The sequence below is a fragment of the Rhineura floridana genome, chromosome 1 (assembly GCF_030035675.1).
Source record: "Rhineura floridana isolate rRhiFlo1 chromosome 1, rRhiFlo1.hap2, whole genome shotgun sequence".
Classification (NCBI taxonomy): Eukaryota; Metazoa; Chordata; class Lepidosauria; order Squamata; family Rhineuridae; genus Rhineura; species Rhineura floridana.
Genome location: NC_084480.1, coordinates 49140087 through 49164426, shown reverse-complemented (window position 1 = coordinate 49164426; position 24340 = coordinate 49140087). Strand labels below are relative to the sequence as shown.

The 24340-nt window shown below is 41.0% G+C and overlaps 1 protein-coding gene across 5 annotated transcripts in view; it reads left to right on the top strand.

Moving 5' to 3' along the window:
* ARHGEF28 (Rho guanine nucleotide exchange factor 28) overlaps nt 1-24340 on the top strand; it is a 244137-nt gene that overhangs the window by 167761 nt on the left and 52036 nt on the right. For all 5 annotated transcript variants that reach the window (XM_061621010.1, XM_061621004.1, XM_061620991.1 and 2 more), the window contains 8 exons: nt 901-1048; nt 1134-1255; nt 3962-4102; nt 13637-13887; nt 16522-16644; nt 18293-18410; nt 20529-20783; nt 22646-22722. In XM_061621010.1, coding sequence (XP_061476994.1) covers nt 901-1048; nt 1134-1255; nt 3962-4102; nt 13637-13887; nt 16522-16644; nt 18293-18410; nt 20529-20783; nt 22646-22722 — 1235 coding nt within the window. The remainder of the gene's footprint in view (nt 1-900; nt 1049-1133; nt 1256-3961; nt 4103-13636; nt 13888-16521; nt 16645-18292; nt 18411-20528; nt 20784-22645; nt 22723-24340) is intronic.

Here is a 24340-nt window from a genome sequence, read left to right as displayed (position 1 = left end):
GGGAAAACAGACATGGATCCTTGTGAACATGTACTAATGTGAGGATGAACTCTTCAAAAGCTTTGAGCTTTGTTGAAATTGATAGAAATATTAACCAAAATGAATTAAAATTGTGTGAAATTCTGTTTTGAAAATTGTATCAATCTGTGAAATATGAGTAATGGGGGGTGTATAGCATTTAAGAACCTGATTTACTTAGTATCATAGGTGTTAGAAGTCATTTAACTTCATCCTGTGGTACAATTCACCCTTTCAAAATTCTAAATCCTACAACAATATTTTCAAAGTCTGCAAAATGTTTTTACTGAGATCCTCATTAATTACACAGGCCAGGATCCAATGATTCATTCAGATATTTCTGTTATCTAGGGATGTTTTGAATGTGTTTCTTGAGCAGTAGTCTCCCATGATACATGGCAAATGACATTTGAAACTGAATGTGGTTGCAAAAGTATTTTATAATATGTCATGGTGCTTTGCAAATTTATTTTTTTAATTAATTGGGTGTGATATGTAATCTCTTAATATCACAGCCATAGCTTTCCTTGGGATGATGATGATGAAATGTATTTATTGCCCATTTTCCCTACCAGCTCCCAGGGTGGGTTACAATGATTTAAAATTCAATATTAAAAACAGTTAAAACAAATTACAGTCATTGGAACAGGAATGGAAAGTTGCCTTATACTAAGTCAAATCATTGGTCCATCTAGCTCAATATTGTCTATAATGACTGGCAGCAGCTCTCCAGGGTGTCAGTCAGGAACTGAACCTGGAATGTTTTACATGCAAGTCATATCCTTACCTACTGAAGTACAGCCCTTTCCCAAAGATACTGATATGGAGCACCTTGATAAACATGTCCACCATCTAAAGCTATTTGAAAATTTGACTTTCCAGATCCATCATTCAGAGACATTCCTCAGCCAACATTGTCCTCAATGCATCCTTCTACCTCAGCACCCATCGGATTATCTACTGTAAAAAAAGATGCATTGCAGCAACCACACTCCTTGTCCAAAAGTGTTCCAAGTACCACTTTTGAAAGGTAAATAACACACTTTAATGTCTTGCAGTAAACCAATTGCTGTCTAAATGAGTCACTACACCTGTATGATTTTGCTTTGCCCTAGAAAATGCATGTCACCATTGGAGCCAGATTCTGATACCAGCAGCTGGAGATCGAGGTCACACTCTGAAGAGCTATTACAATCAATAGGGACTGCTTCATCAGTTGACTCTTTTATAATTGAAGGTATATGGGGAACTCAGCATGATACTATCTCCATATGTAAATGTGTAATATATTAACAAGCAGTGTGCATAAAAGAGTACTACTTCTTATGAAAGTAAGAACAGAAGAAGAGCCTTGCTGAACAGTAGTATAGTGGCAAATTCAGAAGTGCAGGGTCCCTTCCTGTTAGTCAGAGCCACACCCCCTTTTTTGCTGCTGGGTTGAGAATGAAATAATAATAATAATAATAATAATAAAATTTAATTTATGTGTCGCCTATCTGGCCAATGGCCACTCTAGGCGACGTACATACAATAAATTACAACGAAATAGAATACAAAATACAGTGTAACAGTAAACAATATATGGTAAGCAGTATTTAAATCATAAAGACATTAAACCTCCCCAGAAATCCCAAAAGCCTGTTGGAAAAGCCAGGTCTTTAAGGCCTTGCGGAACATATTCAGGGAAGAGATGTGCCGAAGATCTTGTGGGAGGGAGTTTCAGAGGGTGGGGGCCGCCACTGAAAAGGCCCTCTCTCTAGTTCCCGCCAACCTAGCTGCTTTGGTTGGCGGGATTGAGAGAAGGCCTTGAGTGGCCGATCTTGTCAGGCGGCATAATTGGTGGCGTTGTAGGCACTCCTTTAGATAAACTGGGCTGAGACCGTATAGGGATTTATAGGTTAATACCAACACCTTGAATTGGGCCCGGAAAACAACTGGAAGCCAGTGCAGATCGAACAGCACTGGCGAGATGTGGTCCCGGCGATGACTGTTTGTAAGTAGCCGAGCCGCCGCATGTTGTATAAGTTGTAATTTCCGGACCGTTTTCAAGGGTAACCCCACGTAGAGCGCATTACAGTAATCTAATCGAGAGGTGACCAGGGCATGTACCACCAGTGGGAGCTGATGAACAGGAAGGTAGGGTTGCAGCCTTCGTATGAGGTGTAGTTGATACCAAGCTGCCCGGCTCACAGCCGAAATCTGAGCCTCCATGGACAGCTTGGAATCAAGTACAACCCCGAGGCTGCGGACCTGGTCCTTGAGGGGTAGACTCACCCCATTGAACTTCAGGTCAACAAATCCCAGCCTTCTCTTGTCCCCCACGAGTAGTACCTCGGTCTTGTCGGGGTTCAGTTTCAGCTTGTTAAAGCCTTCTCTGACAACAGCACACATCCCTAAGAGCCAATAACTATGAAAGTTGGGAGTGTTAGCTACTGAGAAGAGTCTTCTCTTCTTAGTGGCTAACACATTCCCCTTTCATGCTGATTGGCTTGTAGGATGCTGGAGACATTGGGACTCCCAAAAAAGTAAAGGGTCTAAGACCCCCCCGAGACCCTGGACGACTATATCCCTGCTGCTGAATCAGGCCAAGGCCGATCTAGTTCAGCATCTTGCTCTCACAGTGGCCAGCCATATGCCCTTGGGAAGCTCACAAGCAAGACATCAGTGCAACAACACTCTCTTAGCTTGTGCTTTCCCCAGCTGGTATTCATGTGTTTTGCATGTTGTCATTATTATGTTCACTGCCAAAAAATGTGGAGATTAATGTTGTGTGGGTGATCTGAACTATTTCCTAAGTCCTTTAGATTTTAAACTCTCATTTTTTAAAAAAGCTGTCATTATTATAGTTGTGGGATGCCGTACAGTGGTACAAGCAAGGCATTCAACTTGCACTGCGGCGGCCCTGTGTGCGTCCTTCATCAGGCCTGTTACCAAATGAGAGCTGCCTTGTTCCTTCCACAAGGAGAGTGAGCAAACAAAAACTGGGGCCAGTAATGCCACTGCAGTAATAAACAGTATAAAGGGTTAGGGGGTACTGAAGGCTGTTGCCCTCCTACTTCTGACAGCAGAGGCATTTTCCCAGATTCTCTGACACAGCTCAGCAAGGATAATGAGAACTTTACCAGTTGTGTAGTTCTTGCTTGCAAGGAACAGCTTCCTTTTCATCTCAACATCTTGTTTTTTTAAAAAAAATGTGTATGCTTAGTATGTTAAAGGTTGCTGTTTTATCTCTTGCTCTTTCTAATAGATTTCTTGCCTTTTATTTATTTATTTATTTCCATTTATGCATTGCTTTATATGAAACATTTCAAAGTGATTTTACAGTAAAAACAATTTCTTATATTATATAGTAAAAACAATTTCTTATCCAGTAAAAACAATTTCTTATATTTATAATATTATATTTATTTCTTATATTTAGTGACTGCCCACTAACATTGTTTTCTAGACAGTTCACAATATATAAAAACAATAAAATAGTATTAAAATTTAATCTCATAAAAACACAGTTTGCAGCATAACAATTCTTCCAGCAGAGAGAAGCACAAAAGCAACTAAAAATGCACAGTGCGCAAACAATGGTTCAGTACAATAAGATCACAAATTACTTTAAAAGACTTGGGAGAATTAAAAATTCTTGGTGTCAGGATGACCATAGAGAAGGTGCTATCTGAGCCTTTCTAGGAACAGCATTCTGCGCTTGGGTGCCACCACCAACAAGGCCCTCCCCCTGTTGTCACTGGCCTCACTTCACTTGTAGGGACACTCAGAGCTGGGTCTCTGAACAGGATCTCAGGGTTTGGGCAGAAGAAGAAGCTTTAAGCACACATTGTCAGCCATTGTCAAGTATGCAAGCTCATATTGGAGGTCCATCAATGTTGCCTGCATTTGTTCATGTTTGTGTGGCTGGTACATTTAAGAATGTTAACTTTGCCTGCTACAGATGATGTTGATGCCCCTTTATGGAGTGACCTCAACAGTGATGCACTGGAATTTGAAGCAGAATCCTGGAGGCTTGTTGTGGACCCTTCTTTTTGTAATAAACAAGAAAAAGACGTTATCAAACGACAAGATGTGATTTTTGGTCAGTATGCTAAAGTTTCTTCTAAGGTTCCAGATTATGATTTGAAATATGTTGGGATTTCTAGTGGAACAAAATGAAAGCACATGCTACTTAGAAATCAAAATCAAGATCTTATTTGCCCCTTGACAGCACTTCACTATTGACTACACTGTCAGACAGTGAGAGCAGCAATGTTCATGTAGCTTTCTGCTGTGCTCATGTTTCCTTGTTCAGTGTCAAAGAGCATGTGCCCTAGCTGTGATAATCTGATAAATATGGTGATTGAATGTGGACCTTTAATGCATTTAATTAGAATAAGTTTGGGCGCAGTGGTGGAAATTTGATCAGTATTTGCTGAAGACAGACATATTTTAGGGTGTTTCACGCTTGAAGCTCTTGCATCAATTGGCTATGTATTGCAAACGTACAACTGACGTGCCAAAAAGCTCATTCAGGTTTTTTAAATGCCTTTCCTTCATTTCCTGTTCACATTAGCAATGTTAACAAATGGAGCCCAAAAGCAATTTAAGCTTTGTCTGGGTAAACCATATGTGCCATTTATATTTCCTAACCAGAAGGCAAAGTATGCAGAAAGGAATATCAGATGGAGTGTGGAAAGCTGCTATGCAAAATCTGGAGTTTAGTAGAACACTAAACTGAATCTGAAATTAGTAGAACACACAAGGCAATGTCATTCTCTCATGGATGACAGAGGTCTCTACGTGGGTACTATAGCTCCACCTACAGCTCGAAGACAGGAAATGCTTCAGGAAATGTTTTTGCTCCTCCCTTTCTGCTGAGGCTCCGTTTTCTTTCCTGTCTCAGCTCGGAGCACACTCTTTCTGGCTGTCTTCCTTTCTGGCCTTGCTTCTCTCCTCCCTTTTGCCTATCTTCCAGGTTTTTTCGGCCTATCTTCCAGCTATCTATTTTTCTACTTGTTTTATACAATCAAAAAAAATTTTTTTTACTTATCTTTAGTTCTCTGTCCTTCTAGTTTCACTTTCATTTCTTCTGCCTTCTGCTTCCTGCAAGCATGGAAAAGATGGCATTTTACTCTTCGAAGAAGAAAAAATATTCAAAAAAGGCAGGGCAGTACTCAGCCTCGGCTGCACTCAGCTCCCACCCGCCCCAGATTCCCGCCAGTGCTCAGCAGCAACTGCTTATTGGCGGAGACGACCCTCTTGAGGGCACCTCTTCTCAGATGGACTCCATCGCTCCCTGCAAGCTTGCCAGAGTCAGTGAGTTCCCTCCACTTACCTCCTTACCGCAGGGGCTTTTAGCGGAGCCGTTTTTGGCCGCTCGCGATGCGGCGCCCACCATTTTGTCCAACAAACACGAGGCGGCCACTGTTGTGGATCGGCACTCACCCGCCGCTTTTCAGGCCACTCCTGCGCTACAACAAAAAAGGGCACTTATTGAAGCGGATGCTTCCTATGGCTTGCCTTTACTCCTGCCTGAGAATAGCGCTGTGGTCCTCTCGGTGACACGGCCTCTGCGCTCCCCAGAACCCCCCCCGCCTTGTTCCTATTGGCCCTAGGGAACTGGAGCGTCTTTCATCTGAAAATGAGGAGCAAAGGAAGTATGTTTCCCCAGTTCAATGCGTGTAGATTACCCCCCCCCATCCCAGCCTGGTTCTAATGCAATGCCTCAATAACCGTAGTTGTTCCTATCTGATCTGCTATCTCCCACTGTATTGCAACAGCTTAAGGAGGCCATGATTGGGGAGCTTGTTACAGAATTAGCAAGCCGCAGGGCATCCAAAAGGCATTCTCCCTCCACACGGAATAATGCAGACGTACCACCCCCACTCTCCAACAGGCCCTCAATTGCGTATCCACACCTTGATAGGATGCCTTCAGCCTCCCCACATGCTGTTGCTAGAGGCCACAGCACTCAGCAAGGCCTCTCTTTAGACACAGGCCAGTCTGATGACGACAGAGATCCTGATATTAAAGAAGGGGAATGGAGCAAAGGCTCAGATATGGATGACACTGAGTCTGCTAGATTATTTGTAGAGGCTCATTTTGCCCCTCTTTTCCATAAAGTAGTGGCAGCTTTGGACTTAAATGTGACTCAGAAACAACAGGAGCCCTTATCTAAGAGCTCTCTAGTGCTCCCCATCCCTAAGCCTTTCACTAGGTGCATGCCTTTGCCCACCTCTTTTAAAAATATTATGTAGAATGGGACTTGCCTCTCCAATGCAGAAAAAGTACTAACTATGCCAATAAGTTTTATGTCCAAGATACTGACGTTATGAACCAGCTTCACACTCCAGCTGTGGACGAGCCCATTTCCGCTCTACTCTCCCATGCCCTCTTGCGGTGGGATGGAGATGCACAGTTAAAGGACCCCATTGAGTGCAAATCTGACACAGCTCTGAAGCGTTCTCACGAAGCTAATGCACTCTCAATAAGAGCCTCTACTTCGGCTTCCGTATTTGCCAGAGCGGCGCTGTTATGGACCAAAGACTTGCTTGATGATGTTAACAGAGACCCAGCTAGACTCAGAAAGACTCTACTCAAGGTATCTAGATCCCTGGCATTCATAGCAGACGCCACTATGGACTCTGCCTAATTTTCCTGCAGAGCAATGGCAGCAGCAGTTGTAGCTAGAAGTCATCTCTGGCTTAACCACTGGGATGTGGATGCAGCTTCACATGCCAACCTAGCCTCTGTCCCCTTCTCAGGTACCAAGCTCTTCGGCGATGAGACACTTATGGAAGTCCTCGTAGAGACCAGAGATAAAAAGAAAGTGATGCCATCTCAATGTGAGAGGATAGGCGCACTTTTAAGCATCCTGCCTCTTCCTCTTACCCTTTCCAGTCCTTTTGTGGCTCCAGGCTCACCACCAAGGCACGTGACTTCAAAAGCGGGCGCTCCTACTGGGCCAGGCAGAGATTTCCACAGAAGGCTCAGATCCCTTCTTCCAGGCCCTCCCCTAGACAAGGACATCAGAACCAACAACGCTTCTAACTCACCGCCAACACCACAAGTAGACCTATAAAGCCCTATACGGCTTAGGTCCAGGCTATCTGTCAGACCGTATCTCCCTATATGAACCTGCCCGGGCCCTGAGATCTTCAGGAGAGACCCTTCTCACGATCCCAACACCTTCACAAGTGCGACTGGTGGAGACATGAGATAGGGCCTTTTCGGTGGCTGCCCCTAGGCTCTGGAACTCCCTAGGGAGGCAAGAATGGCCTCCTCCGTGCAGTCTTTCCGCTGACAGCTAAAGACTTTTTTCTTCCGGCAGGCCTTTGGAACTGAAGGTTCTAAGGGGAGTGACTGAAGAGGATGCTGTATGTTATTGTTTTGCCTGTATGCTCCTAAACTGGGTTGCAGTATTTTAAGAGTAATTAATTTAATTAATTTAATTTAACATCTTAATAGTTTAATCCTGTTTTAATGCTGATTTTATATCTTTATATGTTTTATATTTTTATAGATTCTTAATGATGTGTACTTGTTTTTATCTGGAAGCCGCCTTGAGTTCCAGTTTGGAAAAAGGGCGGGGTATAAATAAAGATAATAATAATAATAATAAGTAGGAGGTCGCCTAACCCACTTTGCTTCCCGTTGGCAACACACGACCCAGGACAAGTGGGTACTCACCATTGTCAAGGAGGGGTACCGGATGGAATTTACAGAGTACCCGCCCACCAGATTCCTTCCCTCTCCCTTAGCCACTTCCATCAAAAAACACCAAGCAATCTTAGGCGAGATTCATCACCTGTTGGATATCTCCACCATAGAAGAAGTACCATCAGGAGAGGTTTTCTCAGGTCTTTACTCCATCTTCTTCTTGGTCGGGAAAAAGGACGGATCCTGGCGCGGGGTACTCGACCTCAAATTCTTAAATCAGTTCGTGATCCAGAGAACCTTCAGGATGGAGACCCTTACGTCCATCAGAGAAGTCTTCTTCCATGGGACTTTCTGGCTTCAATAGATTTAAAGGAGGCCTACCTGTACATCCCCATATTCCCATCTCACAGGCGATTACTCCGCTTCTATTACAATGGCCGCCACTTTCAATACAGAGCCCTTCCCTTTGGTCTGGCTTCGGCGCCACAACTATTCACCAAGGTCATGGTGACGTTAGTAGCAGGTCTTCGGATGCAAGGATTGCACATATACCCTTATTTAGACAACCTCCTCATCCGCTCCAATTCCTTCTATCAAGCCCAACAGGACGTCCGCATTTCACTAGACTTCTTGCAAGGTCACGGCTTTCTCTTAAATTCCCAAAAGAGCCGTCTATACCCTTCTCAGCAACTGCTCCACCTTGGGGCGACCATAGACACGGCTCAACAGCTCATTTCCTGTCACCACAGAGGGTCCAGAACATTGCCTCACTAGCAACTACTTTGTCCCAACTTCAATCCCCAGACGTGATGTTGCTTGCCAAACTACTGGGCATGATGGCATCAGCAATAGGGATCACTCCCTGGGCGCGCCTGCACTCCCGCCCACTTCAAACTTTTCTACTTCAGTTCCAATCAGACATTGCACTATGCAACCATCATCATGTTCTCCTTCCATCTCCAGTCAAACACTCCCTCACGTGGTGGTAAGAAATACGGAACCTATCAAAAGGAGTCCCACTACAGGATCCTCCCCGAACAGTCATCACCACCAACGTCAGCCTCCACAGTTGGGGAGCGCACTGTGAGGGACAATACGTTCAAGAATGCTGGTCAACTGCAGAGGCAACCAGAAACATCAACTGGTTAGAGTTAAGAGCAGCACACCTAGCTCTTCGGCACTTCACGCTAATCCTCGCCTTTCTGGATGTCCTCATTTGCACCGACAACACGTCGACTTGTGCTTACCTGATCAAACAAGGAGGTACCTGCTCAAGGACTCTGAACCTAGAGGCTACCTCAATGTTACTTTGGGCAGAAAGACACCTGTCCTCAATTTCAGCAGTGTACATCCAAGGTCACCTGAACATAACGGCAGACTGGCTGAGCAGACAGCAGCTCTTCCCAGGCGAGTGGGCTCTGAATGTGGAAATATTCCAGTCTCTCCAAGCGAAGTTCAGCAACTTCCAAGTAGACCTATTCGCTTCGGACGACAATCGCCAGATAAAGAGATTCTTCTCCCGATTCAGGAGTCGTGGAGCAGAAGAACAACATGCTCTGGCAGTAAGCTGGCCAAAAGGCCTCCTCTATGCCTTCCCACCGACTCCCTTACTGTCCAGAGTTCTGCAGAAAATCAGAACAGAAGCAGCTCACGTGGTCCTCGTGGCCCCTATTGGCCGAGACGCCCCTGGTTCTCGGACATAGTTTGCCTGGCACAAGGCCCACCATTTTATCTACCGGCACGACATGACCTACTCCATCAGGGTCCTCTCCTACATCTGGAGCCACAATGGCTCAGACTAACTGCATGGAGATTGAGCGCAATAGGCTGTTAGCGTTAGGATACTCCTCTGAAGTGGTGAATACCATCCTGTCAGCGAGATGCCCTTCCACCATTAATAGCTATCAATCTACATGGAAAACTTTCTCCTCATGTTGCACCACACATGTTATCTCTCCAGAGTCAGCAGTGGCCGCTCAAGTTCTGCAGTTCTTACAAAACGGTCTGAAAAAGGGCATGCGGCCAAATACTTTAAAACGACAAACATCGGCTCTCTCATCCATTCTGCTACGTACCAGCAATACTTCTCTGGCTGCACATCCTCTTCTCAAAAAGTTCCTGCGAGGAACTGTTGCCTTAAGTCCTCCAGTACTGCATAGATTTCCATCATGGAGCCTGCATGCCGCCCTCAGTGCTCTTCAGAAACCTCCCTTTGAGCCGGTTGCATCTGTTCCTCTCAGGGTCCTGTCCTTCAAATTGATATTCCTCGTAGCTATCACCTCGGCTCACAGAGTATCTGCACTGCAAGCCCTCTCAATACAAAAACATCTGTGTACATTCCATAAAGATAAAGTGGTGCTTCGAACTAACCCAGCCTTTGTTCCCAAAGTGAACTCACCATTCCATAGGCAGCAGGAAATAATCCTACCTTCCTTTTGTCCTAATCCCTCTCATCCCAGAGAAAGAGCGTGGCACTCCTTAGACGTTAGCTGTGCTCTGAAAGTCTACCTTTCTAGAACTGAGTCCTTTCGTAAATGTGATTCCTTGTTTGTATCATTCCATCCGCCTACTTTAGGAAACACGGTCTCACGAAATACCTTGGCTAGGTGGATTAGAGTGTGTATATCTCTAGCATACGAAGCTCTGCACCGGCCTTCTCCATTAAACCTTACAGCTCATTCCACCAGATCAGCCGCTACTTCGGCGGCCTTCTCCACTAATGCCTCCATAGAAGAAATTTGTAGTGCAGCCACCTGGTCATCCCTGTCTACCTTTACTCGGCATTACAAAATTGATCTATATGCATCAGCAGAGGCTTCATTTGGTCGCAGAGTTCTCCAACAGGTCCTGCCTCCATCTGACCCACCCTAGGTCGTAGCTTTAGTATGTCCCACGTGGAGACCTCTGTCATGCATGAGAGAAGGTACAGTTTGTACTTACCGTAAATGGTGTTTCTTCATGGATGACAAGAGGTCTCCACAGCCCTCCCTAACCTGGCTGGCTATATGGGACAATATTATAGGGTGCCACGACTACACACATTTCTGGGACTCTCCCAGACTGGTTAACTGTTTCCACATTCTTACACCTATTGTGTTTTTTCGATGTGTTATATTTTCCATGATGAGCTGAGGCTGTTGGCAGAGCTTTACAATAATGAAAACAGCCTCAGCAGGAAGGGAGGAGCAAAAACATTTCCTGAAGCATTTCCTGTCTTCAAGCTGTAGGGGGAGCTATAGTACCCACGTGGAGACCTCTTGTCATCCATGAAGAAACACCGTTTACGGTAAGTACAAACTGTACCTTCTATTAGAATACAATAGAATATTATGAAAACTACTTCCCAGGAGGATCCCTCCGCCTGTGCTGCCTCTGAGACGGGCTCCCGTCTTGGATGAAACTTATCCAGTTTTAAATTCAATCAGAAGGGTTTTTTCTGACTGGGGATGATTTCTTCCGGATAAGGAAGAAGTGTAAGATCTGCCACATAGTTTTGTTTTGATTGTTGGAGCCTGGAATTCGTCAGAATTGTCTGTCTTCCAGCAGTTCAGACAGAGCGAGGATTTTATGCTAGCTCAGCTGGATAAGTGACCCGTTTTTTTTTAACGGACTAGCAGGCAAACCTCCTGTCTACATTTATCATTTTCTTATCTATATAGCTAAAGAGATTTGTCAAAGTAACAGCAATTAAGATAACCTAGATGAGGTAAGACTTTCCTTCTTTATTTACGGAACTAAGTGGGAAGAAAATATAAATAGCTTATCTTTTTTTTATTATTATTGCAAAAAGCTGACATGGAAAATTGCGTTTTAAAGATTACAACGGATGAGAGCTTTCTGATTGGGAGAGATAAGAAATCTTTTTGATTTACAAGACTTTTGTGTAATATATATAAGGGACTATTTTTTCTGATCTACTTTTTTTTTTTTGTTGACGAATCTGCTCATTCTCTCTGCTACTAGTTATTTGAACGCTGTGAACTAAAAGCTGTTTTTGCACTTCTGGACATTTAAGAGATAAGGACTGTCTAGCGTGTGACGTTAGTTGGTTGGAAAGATTAACTCCTTTGTAACTGGATAAAGAAACAAACTGCTCTTTGCTTGGGACATTGAAAATTGAAGGAGTTTTGTTCTTTTGGTTTTAAGAATGGCAATTAAGAAGATCATGGATGTACAAGAAGGGACTTTATTTCTAGACATGCTTCAGAAAATAATGGATGGGATTAACTCAATAAAACAAGAACTGAGAAATAATAGACAAGCGTGGAGAACTGAATTTGATGAAATGAGACAGGAGCTGAAAGAAACTCAGGATTCTATGAGAAAGGAGAATAAAGATAGATCTGGAAAACAAAAAAAGGATGAAAGAGAAATTAAAGGCAAGGTTCAATCTATGGAGATTGGCTTAAATATGGACATGAAAAAAGATTTGGATTTCCTGGTTGTGACGGATCCTGGAGATAAATATTACAGTTTGGAATACAGCGCTGTCTCTGAAGGAATTGAAGAGATTGGAGATAAAGATATTATCGGTTCAAAAAAATTCCTGGACTGGAAGGATTTGATGGAACTTGAAATGGAGAAAGTTAATAGAATTAATCTCTGTTTTGTGTCAATGGAAAAACCTTCAAGAAATGTACTAGTGTATCATGTGGAAAAGAGGAGCAGAGATGCGGCTTTGAAATAATACTTCAGTGTTACGTTTGGATTTGATGGTAAGAAAATATCTGTGATAAAGGAAATTCCTATCAGACTTTTATTATATGACTATGACAGCAAGATTTTTGGGTGCGTAAAGATGGAAGATGGACCCAATATGGATAATGACAGAAGAGCGATTTGAAACTACTGGATTCAGTAGATTTGATGAGTTGGATTAATTGACATGTTTATTTAGAAAAAAAAATGATTGACATATATCTCAAGGATTGGAAACTTCTCTTTGACTTTTTGTGGAAGATTAAAATGATATGATGTTAATGAGATTTGAAACCAACTAAGATAACTGCTGGAGGAAGGTGATTTTATAATCTATTAAGAGATAGGTCTGTTATATATTATAGATTTATAGTTGAATTATAGTGTTTTGAAATTACTGGATTTAGTAGATTTGATGAGCTGGATTAATTGGCATGTTTATTTAGAAAAAAAATTGATTGATATATATCTCAAGGATTGGAAACTTCTCTTTGACTTTTTGTGGAATATTAAAATGATATGATGTTAATGAGATTTGAAACCAACTAAGATAAACGCTGGAGGAAGGTGATTTTATAATCTATTAAGAGATAGGTTTGTTATATATTATAGATTTATAGCTGAACTATGACAAATCGGAAGTCAATATTTTTATATATATGTATTTTTTTTGTATTGTATTAGTTATTGATTTGTGTTGTTTTCTTTTTGTATTACTTTGGTTTTGAAAATTAGAATAAAAATTAATTGAAAAAAAAAGAAAGAAAGAAAAGAAAAAAAAGAAAACTAGTAGGACCTGCATCTGCTCCTGCTCAGAGTGCCAGCCGGCCAGCCAGCCAGATACTTCAGATACTTCATTCCATTCCTCCTCCCTCTTTAGTTTTCTCTCTCTTCTCACCCTATTGGGCAGTTTTTGACCTCCTTAGTTTTTTTTTTTGTAAAGTTTTTATTTATTTTTGGCTAAAGATTTTTTGTGTTTCTATGGAGAACTTGTGTGGTGCTGTTTTGACCACATAAGTACTGGCACTTAGAGAATGAGCTCACTGTTAGGACCATAGGAGGCTGCCTTATGCTGAGTTGGACCATTGGTCCATCTAGCTCAGTTTGTGTACACTGACTAGCAGCCACTTTCTTTCTCAGCTGGAGATGTTGAGGAGTGAACCTGGATCTTCTGCACACACCGCAGATCCTCTATCACCAAGCTACAGTCCTTCCCATACTAGTTTATAGCAAGCCTGAGTTATTTAACTGTGCACTTGCTTTCTCTTCACTGCAGAGCTGATGCAAACAGAAGTACATCACATCCATACACTATTCATTATGTCAAAAATATTCAGAAAAGGAATGAAAGAAGAACTGCAGCTGGACCACAGCACTGTGGACAAAATATTCCCCTGTTTAGATGAACTGCTAGAACTTCATCAGCAGTTCTTCTGTAGCATGAAGGAGAGGCGACAGGAATCATGCGAGGAGGACAGTGATCGAAACTTTGTAATTAGCAGAATTGGAGACATCCTTGTACAGCAGGTAAAGCGCTGAACAGAATTACGTTTTCATCATACCATTTGAATAAAAAAGAAAAGATGCATCCATTCTAGAAGGGCAAACAGCTTGTCGTAAGGAATGATTGCTAAGCTATTAAGATTTCATCTCCTAAATGCTACTGTTCAATGAGAATCTATCTTATCACCAGATCTTCAACCCAAGCCAGTAGAAACCACTGTGGGCACTTCTAGATTACATGTTTATCAAGAATCCATCCTCTGTTGTTTACAGGTAGATTAAATGATGTTGGCTGTTTAATGAGCACTCACTCTGATTTGTTCGCAGACAGGTTAGATGATGTTGCCTCAAAGCAAATGTAACCCCACACTTTCCATTTGTATTTTCTTGTCACTTTTCTTATTGTAAAAAGTCTGATCTTTTGGGGAAATGGGTTTGTTGCACAAGACTTCCCAATCAACTCTAACTGTGCAACCTGAATTTGCCAGTATGGTATTGAATCCTACCTGAAAATAGCAACTGTTTGGAAGTGCTCTGTGTGTTGAAATGGACTATGAACTTGTATTTCCCAAATCAATTGCACACACCTATACATATCTATTCAAAAGCAAGTCCTGTTGAGTGAGGCTTACTCCCAGGTAAATGGTTGTAGAATTGAAGCCTTAAACACAACTTATCTGGATAGGTGTTGTCAAGGACACATTGGGAACTTGTGCTGTTATTTTACTTTCTTCTATACATGCAATCTACTTAGCCTTTCATTAACATCTGTTTCTGTGAATGAAAAAAGTGCCATCAACAACACAAATAATACACATAATTCGTTGCTGTAGATCAGGCAAACATGGCCAGTGGCCAGGGTTGATGGGAGTTGTAGCTCAGCAACATCTGGAGGGCCACAGGTTCCCCACCTATGCTGTAGATGCACATAGGTGCAGTGAGGTATTTAGCTGCTTGTTTTATACAGTACTTGTGAATTGTGGGGTTGTTACACCTGTTCTCATTACAAAAGGATACTACTAAACATTAGGAGTTCAGGATTTCACTGAAGGTTTGCAGTTTAGAGATCAGTTCAAACATGGTAGTGTATTACTTGGTGACTGCAACTTCAGACAGTGAGTTGAATGTGTAAATGGGCCATCATAAAGCTATCACCACACTACAGGTTTCAGATTAAATCACATCACCTCTGTTGTAGTGCTTTTCAAGGGAGGTAAGTTCATTCATTCATGCAGCTCCCAAAAATTATTTTATTTATTTATTTCATTTATGAATAGCTTCCTACAGAACATCTTGAAGTGATTTAACAATTAAAAACATCAGCGATAAAAACATATATAAAAACAGAATACAGATGCAGCCTGGGATAAAAATCTCCACTTAAAAGGCTTATTGAAAAGGAAGGTCTTCAGTAGGCCCCTCAAAGATAACATGGACGGTACCTATCTGAAAGTAATGGAAGGGCATTCCAAAGGGTAGGTGCTGCCACACATCATATGGAATGGATCTCCTGATGTGTGGTATCTGCAGGTGGCCATCTCTTCAGGTGGTGGGTATATAAGGGGTGAGATGATCCTTTAGGTATCCTAGTCCCAAGTTGTATATGGCTTTGTACACCAATACCAATATCGTGAACTATTAGTGTGACGGGGGCAGAGAAATCAGGTGAAATACATGCATGCTGAACAGGTTCTAAGGGACACATCACATAACATTTTATACTTGGATACCTAAGTGAAAAAAAATACTGTATCAGCTGTACAGCTTGCATGCTTAAATCACAATTTGCCTGTTCAAATCACATAAAATCAATGGCGCAGAAAGGATATAGAAAAAGAGGCCATCCTAACTGCAGTCTTACTTGTTTTTACTCTCATTCATTTTAATGTGCTTGCTCCCTAATGAGGTTGTTGGGGAACCTGTGGCCCTCTTACCCTCTGCACAACTTTTAAAGATGCAGAAGACCTCTTTGTTGCCCGGCCTCCACGAGGTCTTCTGTATTTTTAAAAGTTGTGCAGGAGGAAGGGAGAATTCCACCATGTGGTTTCTCCCATTACAGTGTTGCAAGAACACCTGCACTTGGCTGACTTTCTCTTCTCCTAAAGATACAGGATCAGTCTCAGGCCCTGAGCCTGGCAACCCTATTGCTGGCTATGGCTGATGATAGTTGTGGTCCAACAACATCTGGAGGACCACAGGTTCCCCATTCCTGCTCTAATGTTTCCTGTTCAGCCAGTTCCATCTTCACAATATCCTGAATTCTTGGATGTGTCAGTGGCAACAGGTTGCAATGTTATCCCTTTGCTGTTCCTGAGTGGACTTGCTTGTCTGCTCAGTAGCTGACAGGAATGGTATGCTAACTTCATATGTTAAGTTTACTTATCTTGCCTCCTGGTGAATCAATCTTAGCCAAAATAAACCTTTGGATGCTTTTGCAAAAAAGTGGAGGGGGTTATTTTTATTGCTTACATAATTGAATACATAAATTGTACTCAAACAGGTGTAAGATCAGATTTATTTGATCCCCACTGGCTATATCAGATTAGCCAGTAGGCTGAATGATGCCAGCAGTGCCAGCTTTGTATGGTTTACTAACATATTCAGTGTAAAGCATTTGCTGTTCCATAAGCACTGCTTTTAATTGCTGCTTTTAATCAGTTTTCAGAAGAGAATGCAAACAAAATGAAGGCGATATATGGGGAATTTTGTAGTCATCAGAAAGAAGCTGTTAGTCTTTTCAAAGAATTGCAGCAAAATAAAAAATTCCAGAACTTCATCAAAGTAAGTTGGCAATAGCAGGTGAGTTACTTCTGTACGGAAGATTACCTGAATTAGGGATGGAAAGATCTGTCTGTTTCAGTTCTCTAAGTTTCTCATTTTCCCATTGTTAAATTCAGTTCTCTACATTTCTACAGCGATCTGTGAATTTTTTTAAAAAAAATCCTCATGAAAATTCTCCACCATTTTAGTGTGAATTTCTCCAAATAAACACATTTTGTAGGCAGTTTTGACAAAGGTAAACATTTTTGCAAGCCATTCCTCATAATTTCATGCCTTTTTGCATGTTATTGTCATTCATGTATTCATTTTTATGCACACTTATGCATTTTTGTAAACGTTGTTTAGTTGGCAAACTGCATCCCAAAATTCTAATAAATGCGAATTTCAAAGGACGGCTGTGTTTCAGTTCTCATATTGTTTCGGAAATTGCGAATTTGATAAATTCTCCTTGAAATGCGAACTGAATTGAAATTCTCACTTATCCCTAGCCTGAATGAATGAATCCTAAATAGAAATATACCTGCACAAGGGCTGGAGTACCATAGTGGCTTTAGAGACAGAGCTGTGAATCACAATGTCCCTGGGTTGAATTTTGTCCCTGCCATGAACTCACTAGCAGCCCTAGGCAAGTCATTCTCTCTCAGCTTCAGTTCTCCCTTCCTCAATCTCTACTATGGGGGAATAATAAAACTGACTGACCTAACAGGTTTGTTGTAAAGTTTACAACTATATAATATATAAGAAGCACTTTGAACATTTAAAAGTGCTATACAAGTTGTGATGATGATGATGATTTTATTGTTATTATAGAACTTAAGTTTCCCTAACAGAGACCTCTTTTAAAGAACTGAATGAATAACATTGTGTGGGCACAAAAATTATTGACAGATAGCTTTTATGATGTTGGGTTAAGTTCCATTCCAAAACTGGGCTCATAGCATTGAGGCTTTAACAAATTTAGTGTAAAAAAAAAAGTTTAGTACAAAAATAAAAAACGTAACTTCTGGACTTTACCTGAAAGAGGTTGCAATAAACAACTTATTAAAATAAAATATCAGATTTGGAAAAAAACTACAAAATTTTGTTAGAAATCTTAACAGATTCAAATTTGACAAAAATGAATAATTCCGTAAATGTTGCATAAATTCAACAATCTAAAAATACAAATCAAATTAAAGATTAACAGTATAAAGCAAAAAAACACACAACTAACACAGCCCTTCACTGCAAGGATCCAGAGCAGCTTGGCTGAGTCTGAAGATAGATGGCTAGATGGTTCACTTCCCTCATCTGTCTCCCAAAGGAGCCTGGCAGGAGGAAAAGGGAGATGCTGGGAAGTACCTGTGATGGTAAGTTGCCTTCTTCAGCCTCCCTGGTGATCCAGCTGCTGGTGCTAGACTTATCCGATTTAGATTATTATTTAAAAAAAAAAAGACTTCAAACTGAAGTAATAATTCACATAAGCTTATAAATTTATAGACCTTGTTTCTGTTGACTAGGTTGATAAAAAAAAGCTAAAAATAAGATAATAAGTGAACTCTACCTCAATCCAGCAGGAGGGATTTACAGTGGAAAAGAAGATGTCACAAACAGGACTGCTTATTCATATAAATGTTATCTATTCTATTCTTTTTTTCTATTTTTAAAGCTACGGAACAGTAATCTTTTGGCTCGACGTCGAGGAATCCCAGAATGCATTCTGCTGGTCACTCAGAGAATCACAAAGTACCCAGTTCTAGTAGAGAGAATATTGCAGTATTCCAAAGGTAAGGAGTAATTTTAAGTTACCTTTCATGAGAAATCTTCAAGGTTTGTTCCACTGAATAACATTAGAGGCAACAAATATATTTTTCTTCATCTCTCATATTATGAACAGGAAAACGTCCACGTAAAGTAAATAATCAATTACTGCTTTTCACATAAAAATCAATAATCAATTACTGCTTTTCCACATACAGTTGTACTTCCTCAAGAATGGTAAAGTTTTTAAAGTTTTCAAATCCCACTTAGTTTGTATCACAGGCTGCAGTACATTTCTACTCAGAAGTAATCTCCATTAGGTTCAATGAGACTTACCCTATCAGTGTTAATTGAATTGCAGCCTGACTTAGTTTTGTATCAGGGAAAAAGAGCTGTGGACCCTTAAATTTCTTGATGCAATAATAAACCATAGAATTTGCAGTCCTGACCCTTGATCCATGATTCCAAAGGGGGTTGAAGGGCCTTCCCTGTCTGCTGTCATCTGCAGGAACAGGTGGGGGGAAACGGCCACTGCAGAGGCTCCCGCTGCAACCACTGAAAGCCCAACCGAGGAAATGCTACCACCAGCAAAAGCCCTAAAGCAGAACAGAGGATGGCCAGGGATCTGCTGGATCCTAGGCTGTTTCATTCCTTGGAGACTGCCCTTATTTGGGCCCTTCTGCTCTGCCAGCCTGGAGCTGGCCACCACCCTGCACCACCTCAGCCCCTCTCAGGATACCTCTATTAGTTACTCAAGTGCAATTTCAGAAGCCTGGTCAGGACAAAATTGAAGAAATTGTTTTGGGACATTTTGACGTCTGTATTGACAGCAGGGGATTGGTTCTCATGAATCTCAAAGAGGACCCATAAATGAATTCAGGCCATTGCATCTGAATCTGGACAGTGACTCAACCTGTTCCTATAAAACCAAACAAGTGCTTTGGGTGGATATGCTGACTGCTGTGCCAGAATATTACAAAGAATAGATAGATGCTGTTGTAAGGAGATATGGCAAAGCAATTATTTTAGGGTATAAAGAATTTTTAAGATATGCATCACACAGAGCTTGAATTCCTGGCATGGAGGAGTTGCCCATTACCATTTGTGATGGTCCCCTTCGCTCGTATTTTTCAAAGACTATGGAGTGAATTAAAGGACCCCATAACGGGAACAGTAGCTTCATAGTTTGATCCTGTGAACTGCCATGCAGTGGATGCTAAGTTCCCAATGCAGTCTCTCCTCCCTTGCTTATCCAATTTCATCAGTGGAGAAAAGTCACAATGTAGCAGAGGTGCACTGAATAAAAGTGTAATGTAATGAAGAGGGAGGCAGTGCTGCCCATATCTCCAAGCGCTAAGAGCAGATCTCTCCAGCAGAGCTTGACTGCTAGACTAGCATCATCAGCACATGGTTTTGCTGGCAGTATGGGTTAGCAGCAAGTGTTGGTGAATCTTTTAAACAATAAGCGGATCAGAATGTCATGCCTCTCCTCCATTTGCTTTTCATAGGATGGCACTTCATCTGTTGTGCCCCACACATCTATTCTTGAACTGCAGCAGCTAAAGCTGTGGAAGAACTGGGCTGCCTCTTATATCTTTCTTACTTTAATACTGGGACACGAGAGCAATATTTTCAGTAATATACAGTAAGGGTTGGAAAAGGATTTGTAAGGAGTTTTGTTAGCACAAGGATTTCTATTTGCGCAACGGAACTTCCCCTCCCTCTTCTCTCCCCATGTACCCCTTGCATCATCCCGATATCTGGTCTGGAAGGTTGGATATCTGTAACAGATTTAAGGGGCAGGCCAGGGAAGTGCAGAGAGAGCAGAGGGAGATCTAATTCCATTGCACAGCCAGAAGTCCTTGTGCTGATGGAACGATACAACCATCCTGCATTTTTTGAACACAGATATTAATACTGGGGCATAGTTTTTCGTATTCTGCTTTCCTTTCAACACACACAGAAAATCTCAGAGCCATGTATTTAATCACTATTTTTAAGAAGAGAATTCATTGAGCATGAATTATGTACAAAAATAATTTGAAATTTATGTGCTTGACATCTCTTGTGAAAACCCACTCCAGTTATTTAAGGAGAAATGACTCCCCCTGATTCCTTATGTGTTTTTGTTTGCTTTCCTATAGAAGGAACCGAAGAACACCAGAACTTATGTAAAGCCCTTTGCCTAATCAAGGACATGATTGCAGCAGTTGATTTGCAAGTCAATGAATATGAGAAAAAACAAAAATTGTTGGAGATTCTCAGCAAGATTGAAAACAAATCATATACCAAGTTGAAAAATGGCCATGTTTTCAGGAAGCAAGATTTGATCAAGAAAGAGAGGACAATTTTGCATGAAGGTTTAGTTTATTGGAAAACAGCTACAGGACGCTTCAAAGGTACTTGCGGTTTAAGTTCCTTGTATACTTTTGAAGACAAATGACTTATGGCTACTCTATGAATAGGGTTTTCATGGTAAGCGGTATTCAGAGGGGGTTTACCATTGCCTCCCTCTGAGGCTAGTTCTCTCCAGCTGGCTAGGGCCTGCTCAGCTTGCCACAGCTGCACAAGCCAGCCCCTTCCTTCTCTGCAACTGCCAGCTGGGGGGCAACTGGGCTCCTTGGGACTATGCAGCTTGCCCACGGCTGCACAGGCGGCAGGGCACGTAACCCCTGAGCCACTCACTGTGGGGGTGATCTTTAGCTGGCCCTTGACACCCAGGAGACACGAGTGGGAATTTGAACTCACAGACTCTGGACTCCCAGTCGGGCTCTCCTCCCCGCTGTGCTCTACCAGCTGTACTTGAAGACAAACAGTATATTGTTATTTCTCTCTGGCTTTTAAAAGACAGTTGATTGCATTTCAAATGTGAGTTTATGAGAAAATGGCATGGAAAAGTATTCCACAGGGAAAATTGTTTTGTACTTGGTCACGAATAGATACAGTATGCATGATAGAAAAGAGAATGCGGTCCTCTGGATAGCCTTACAGATTTGAAACACTATTAAATAGGTACTCATACTGTTTTCGTATATTAAAAAGTTTCTAGAAGTTAGTCATTTATCCCTTTCCACAAAAGTAAAGAATGAGAACCAAAAGCAAGGAACAAGAACCAGTGAGAACTAATTGTAACATACTTGACATCAGTGGCCTGCTTAGCTTTGACCGTCTTCAAAATGTTGGGTGTAAATGTATTTATTTATTTATTTCACATATTTTAGCCTACACTTTAGGGTAAAATCTTCACAAAGCAGCTTAGAGCAGTTAATAAATACAATATGTCAAACAATATGGCATTATAAAATATGAAGCTAAAAAAAGCTATCAGTGAAAAGCCAAGCAAATCAAAGATATTTTAAAAGCCACCAATATGGAGGCCATTTGCACCTCCCAGCAAAGGAAATTGCAAAGTTGTAAGGCTACCACGGAAAAGTCCCTGTCCATGGTATCTGTCAATCTGATGGTTCTTAGCGATGGCCCATAGATCAGTATCTCTTAGGCTGATCTCAGGGCCCGGGCAGGTTCATATACTGTCAGTCCTTCAAGTCAATGGTAGGCAGACTTCAGCCTTATGGAATCTGCTTTGTTTTTTAGCAGAACTCTGAGGTCCACCAGCCTGAGCCAGTTGAAAAATAGTGGTGAAGACTTACACAAAGAAATGAGGAGTAGGGTGCTTCTGCTTATATGCTCAGCCTAGGAATATGTGATCAGTACTAAAACCAAGGTCACAGGTGATTTCATCCACAAATACAGACTCTAACTTAATTTTGGGTAGGGGGGTGGGAGGGAAAGCTGTGTAGTTGCTGCTGTGGTTCGATAACTGGAAGTTAGAAACCCTTGCAGATCTACTGCAAATCAACAAGAGATCTACCAATAGATCTTGATATGCCTTCTGCCTTCAAGCAACCTGGTCCCAAACTGTTCATATGCAATATACATATTTATAATAAAGTTTCTGTCAAGGCAATAATTTTTTGAGTTTCCTTGAATTGTGAAAACCTTTGTAAATATTGTTTTACCTTGGGTCTAGTGCTAGAAAATGAATTGTAAAGCAACATTTCTCTTTGTTCACTAAGATAAAAGAAGACATGTTTTAAAAGCATTTTTGGAAGTCACTTTAGAGTGAATGAGGTAGATTAAAATACCTTCAATTCATTTTTATTTCCTGAGTTTTTTTTTAAATTGCATTCATTTTCATTTATTTATTTGACATGAAAGTAAGAAATTAACCTGTGATATTCTTTTCCTTTCTTTTTAAAAGATATATTAGCTCTCCTTCTAAATGATGTGATGTTGTTTTTACAAGAAAAAGATCAGAAATACATCTTTGCAGCTGTTGTGAGTATCTAAAATATTAATTGTACTTTTTATTATCTTAATTGTGTATTATTATATATATCCAGACTTGTGCACTTGGTAGCTGCATGTTAGTTTTATTAATGTTTCTTTTTGGTATCAGCCATAATCATCATAAAACATTTTGTCAAGTAGTTCAGAAGCTGCTGGGAAAGAGGTAGAACTATGGTCATAGCACCACATTTCAAAGATTAGAATATTTAATATTTTATTTATCTTGAATATTTGTATGCTGTCCTTCAGTTTAACAAAATCCCAAATATGTTGTAAAGGATTATAAACTAATTAGACTCTGCAACTGGCCTTTAAATCTTTCTTTATAATGTGTGAAAATCATAAACATTGGGCACGATCCAGCCAAAGCTAAGCATCTTGGGGTCGTCATGAATAGCTCGATGCAGATGTTGACCCAGCGTGAAAAAAGCAAATTTGATGCTAAGGATCATTAGGAAAGAACTGAAAATAAAATTGCAGGTATTATAATGCCGTTATACAAATATGTGTGCAACCACATTTGGAATAATTGTTCAGTTCTGGTCGCCTCACCTCAAAAACAATATTGTAAAGCTGGAAAAGGTTCAAAAAAGGGCAACCAGAATGACCAAGGGCGTGGAGCCACTTCTCTATGAGGAAAGATAATTGCAGTGTTTGAGGTTTTTTAGTTTAGCAAAAAGGTGAGTAAGAAGTGACATGATAATAGTTATAAAATTATGCTTGGCATGAAGAAAGTGGTGGAGAAATTTTTTTCTCCCTCTGTCATAACACTAGAACTCATGGACATCCAGTGAAGCTAAATGTTGGAAAATTCAGGACAGACAAAAGGAAGTACTTCTTCACGCAGCACATAGTTAAACTATGGAATTCGCTCCTGCAAGAGGCAGTGGTGGCCACCAACTTAGACGGCTTTGAAAGAGGATTAGACAAATGCATGGAGGATAAGGCTATCAGTGACTACTGACATGATGGCTATGCTCTGCCTCTGTAGTCGGAGGTAGCATGCTCCTGAATCCCAGGCATCTGATAGAGTGAGATGATGTTTTGTTTTAATATGCTACCAAACCTTCCTATGGCTGCGTGGGGGTGCTATTGCTATTGTTTGGTTGTTTATTGTTATGTTTTTATAGTGTGTTCTATTTGTTTTTGTTTTAACATTGTGTAAGTTGTGTGGGGACCTTCAGGTATCAAGCATCTAATACATCTAATAAATGATGATGATAGTAATTAATAATAATAGTTGCTGGAAACCGCAGGAGAGGAAAGCGCTCTTGTGCTCAGGTCCTGCTTGCAGGCTTCCCATAGGCATCTAGTTGGCCACAGTGAGAACAGAATGCTGGACTAGATGGGCCACTCGCCTGATCCAACAGACTCTTTTTATTATTTGCTTTAAAGTTTCATTTGTTTAACTAAAGTTGATGTTTAAGTATCTCACCTTTATGACTTAAACTGGATCATGGCCGTTATTTCCATTCAGTAATAGAACAGAGTTTTGAGTACATAAAAGACATTTTACTACTGTATTTACTGGTTAATTCTGTAACACATGCTACAATAATTAAAAAAACTATACAGAGCATGCAATAACATGATAGACCATGTGCTT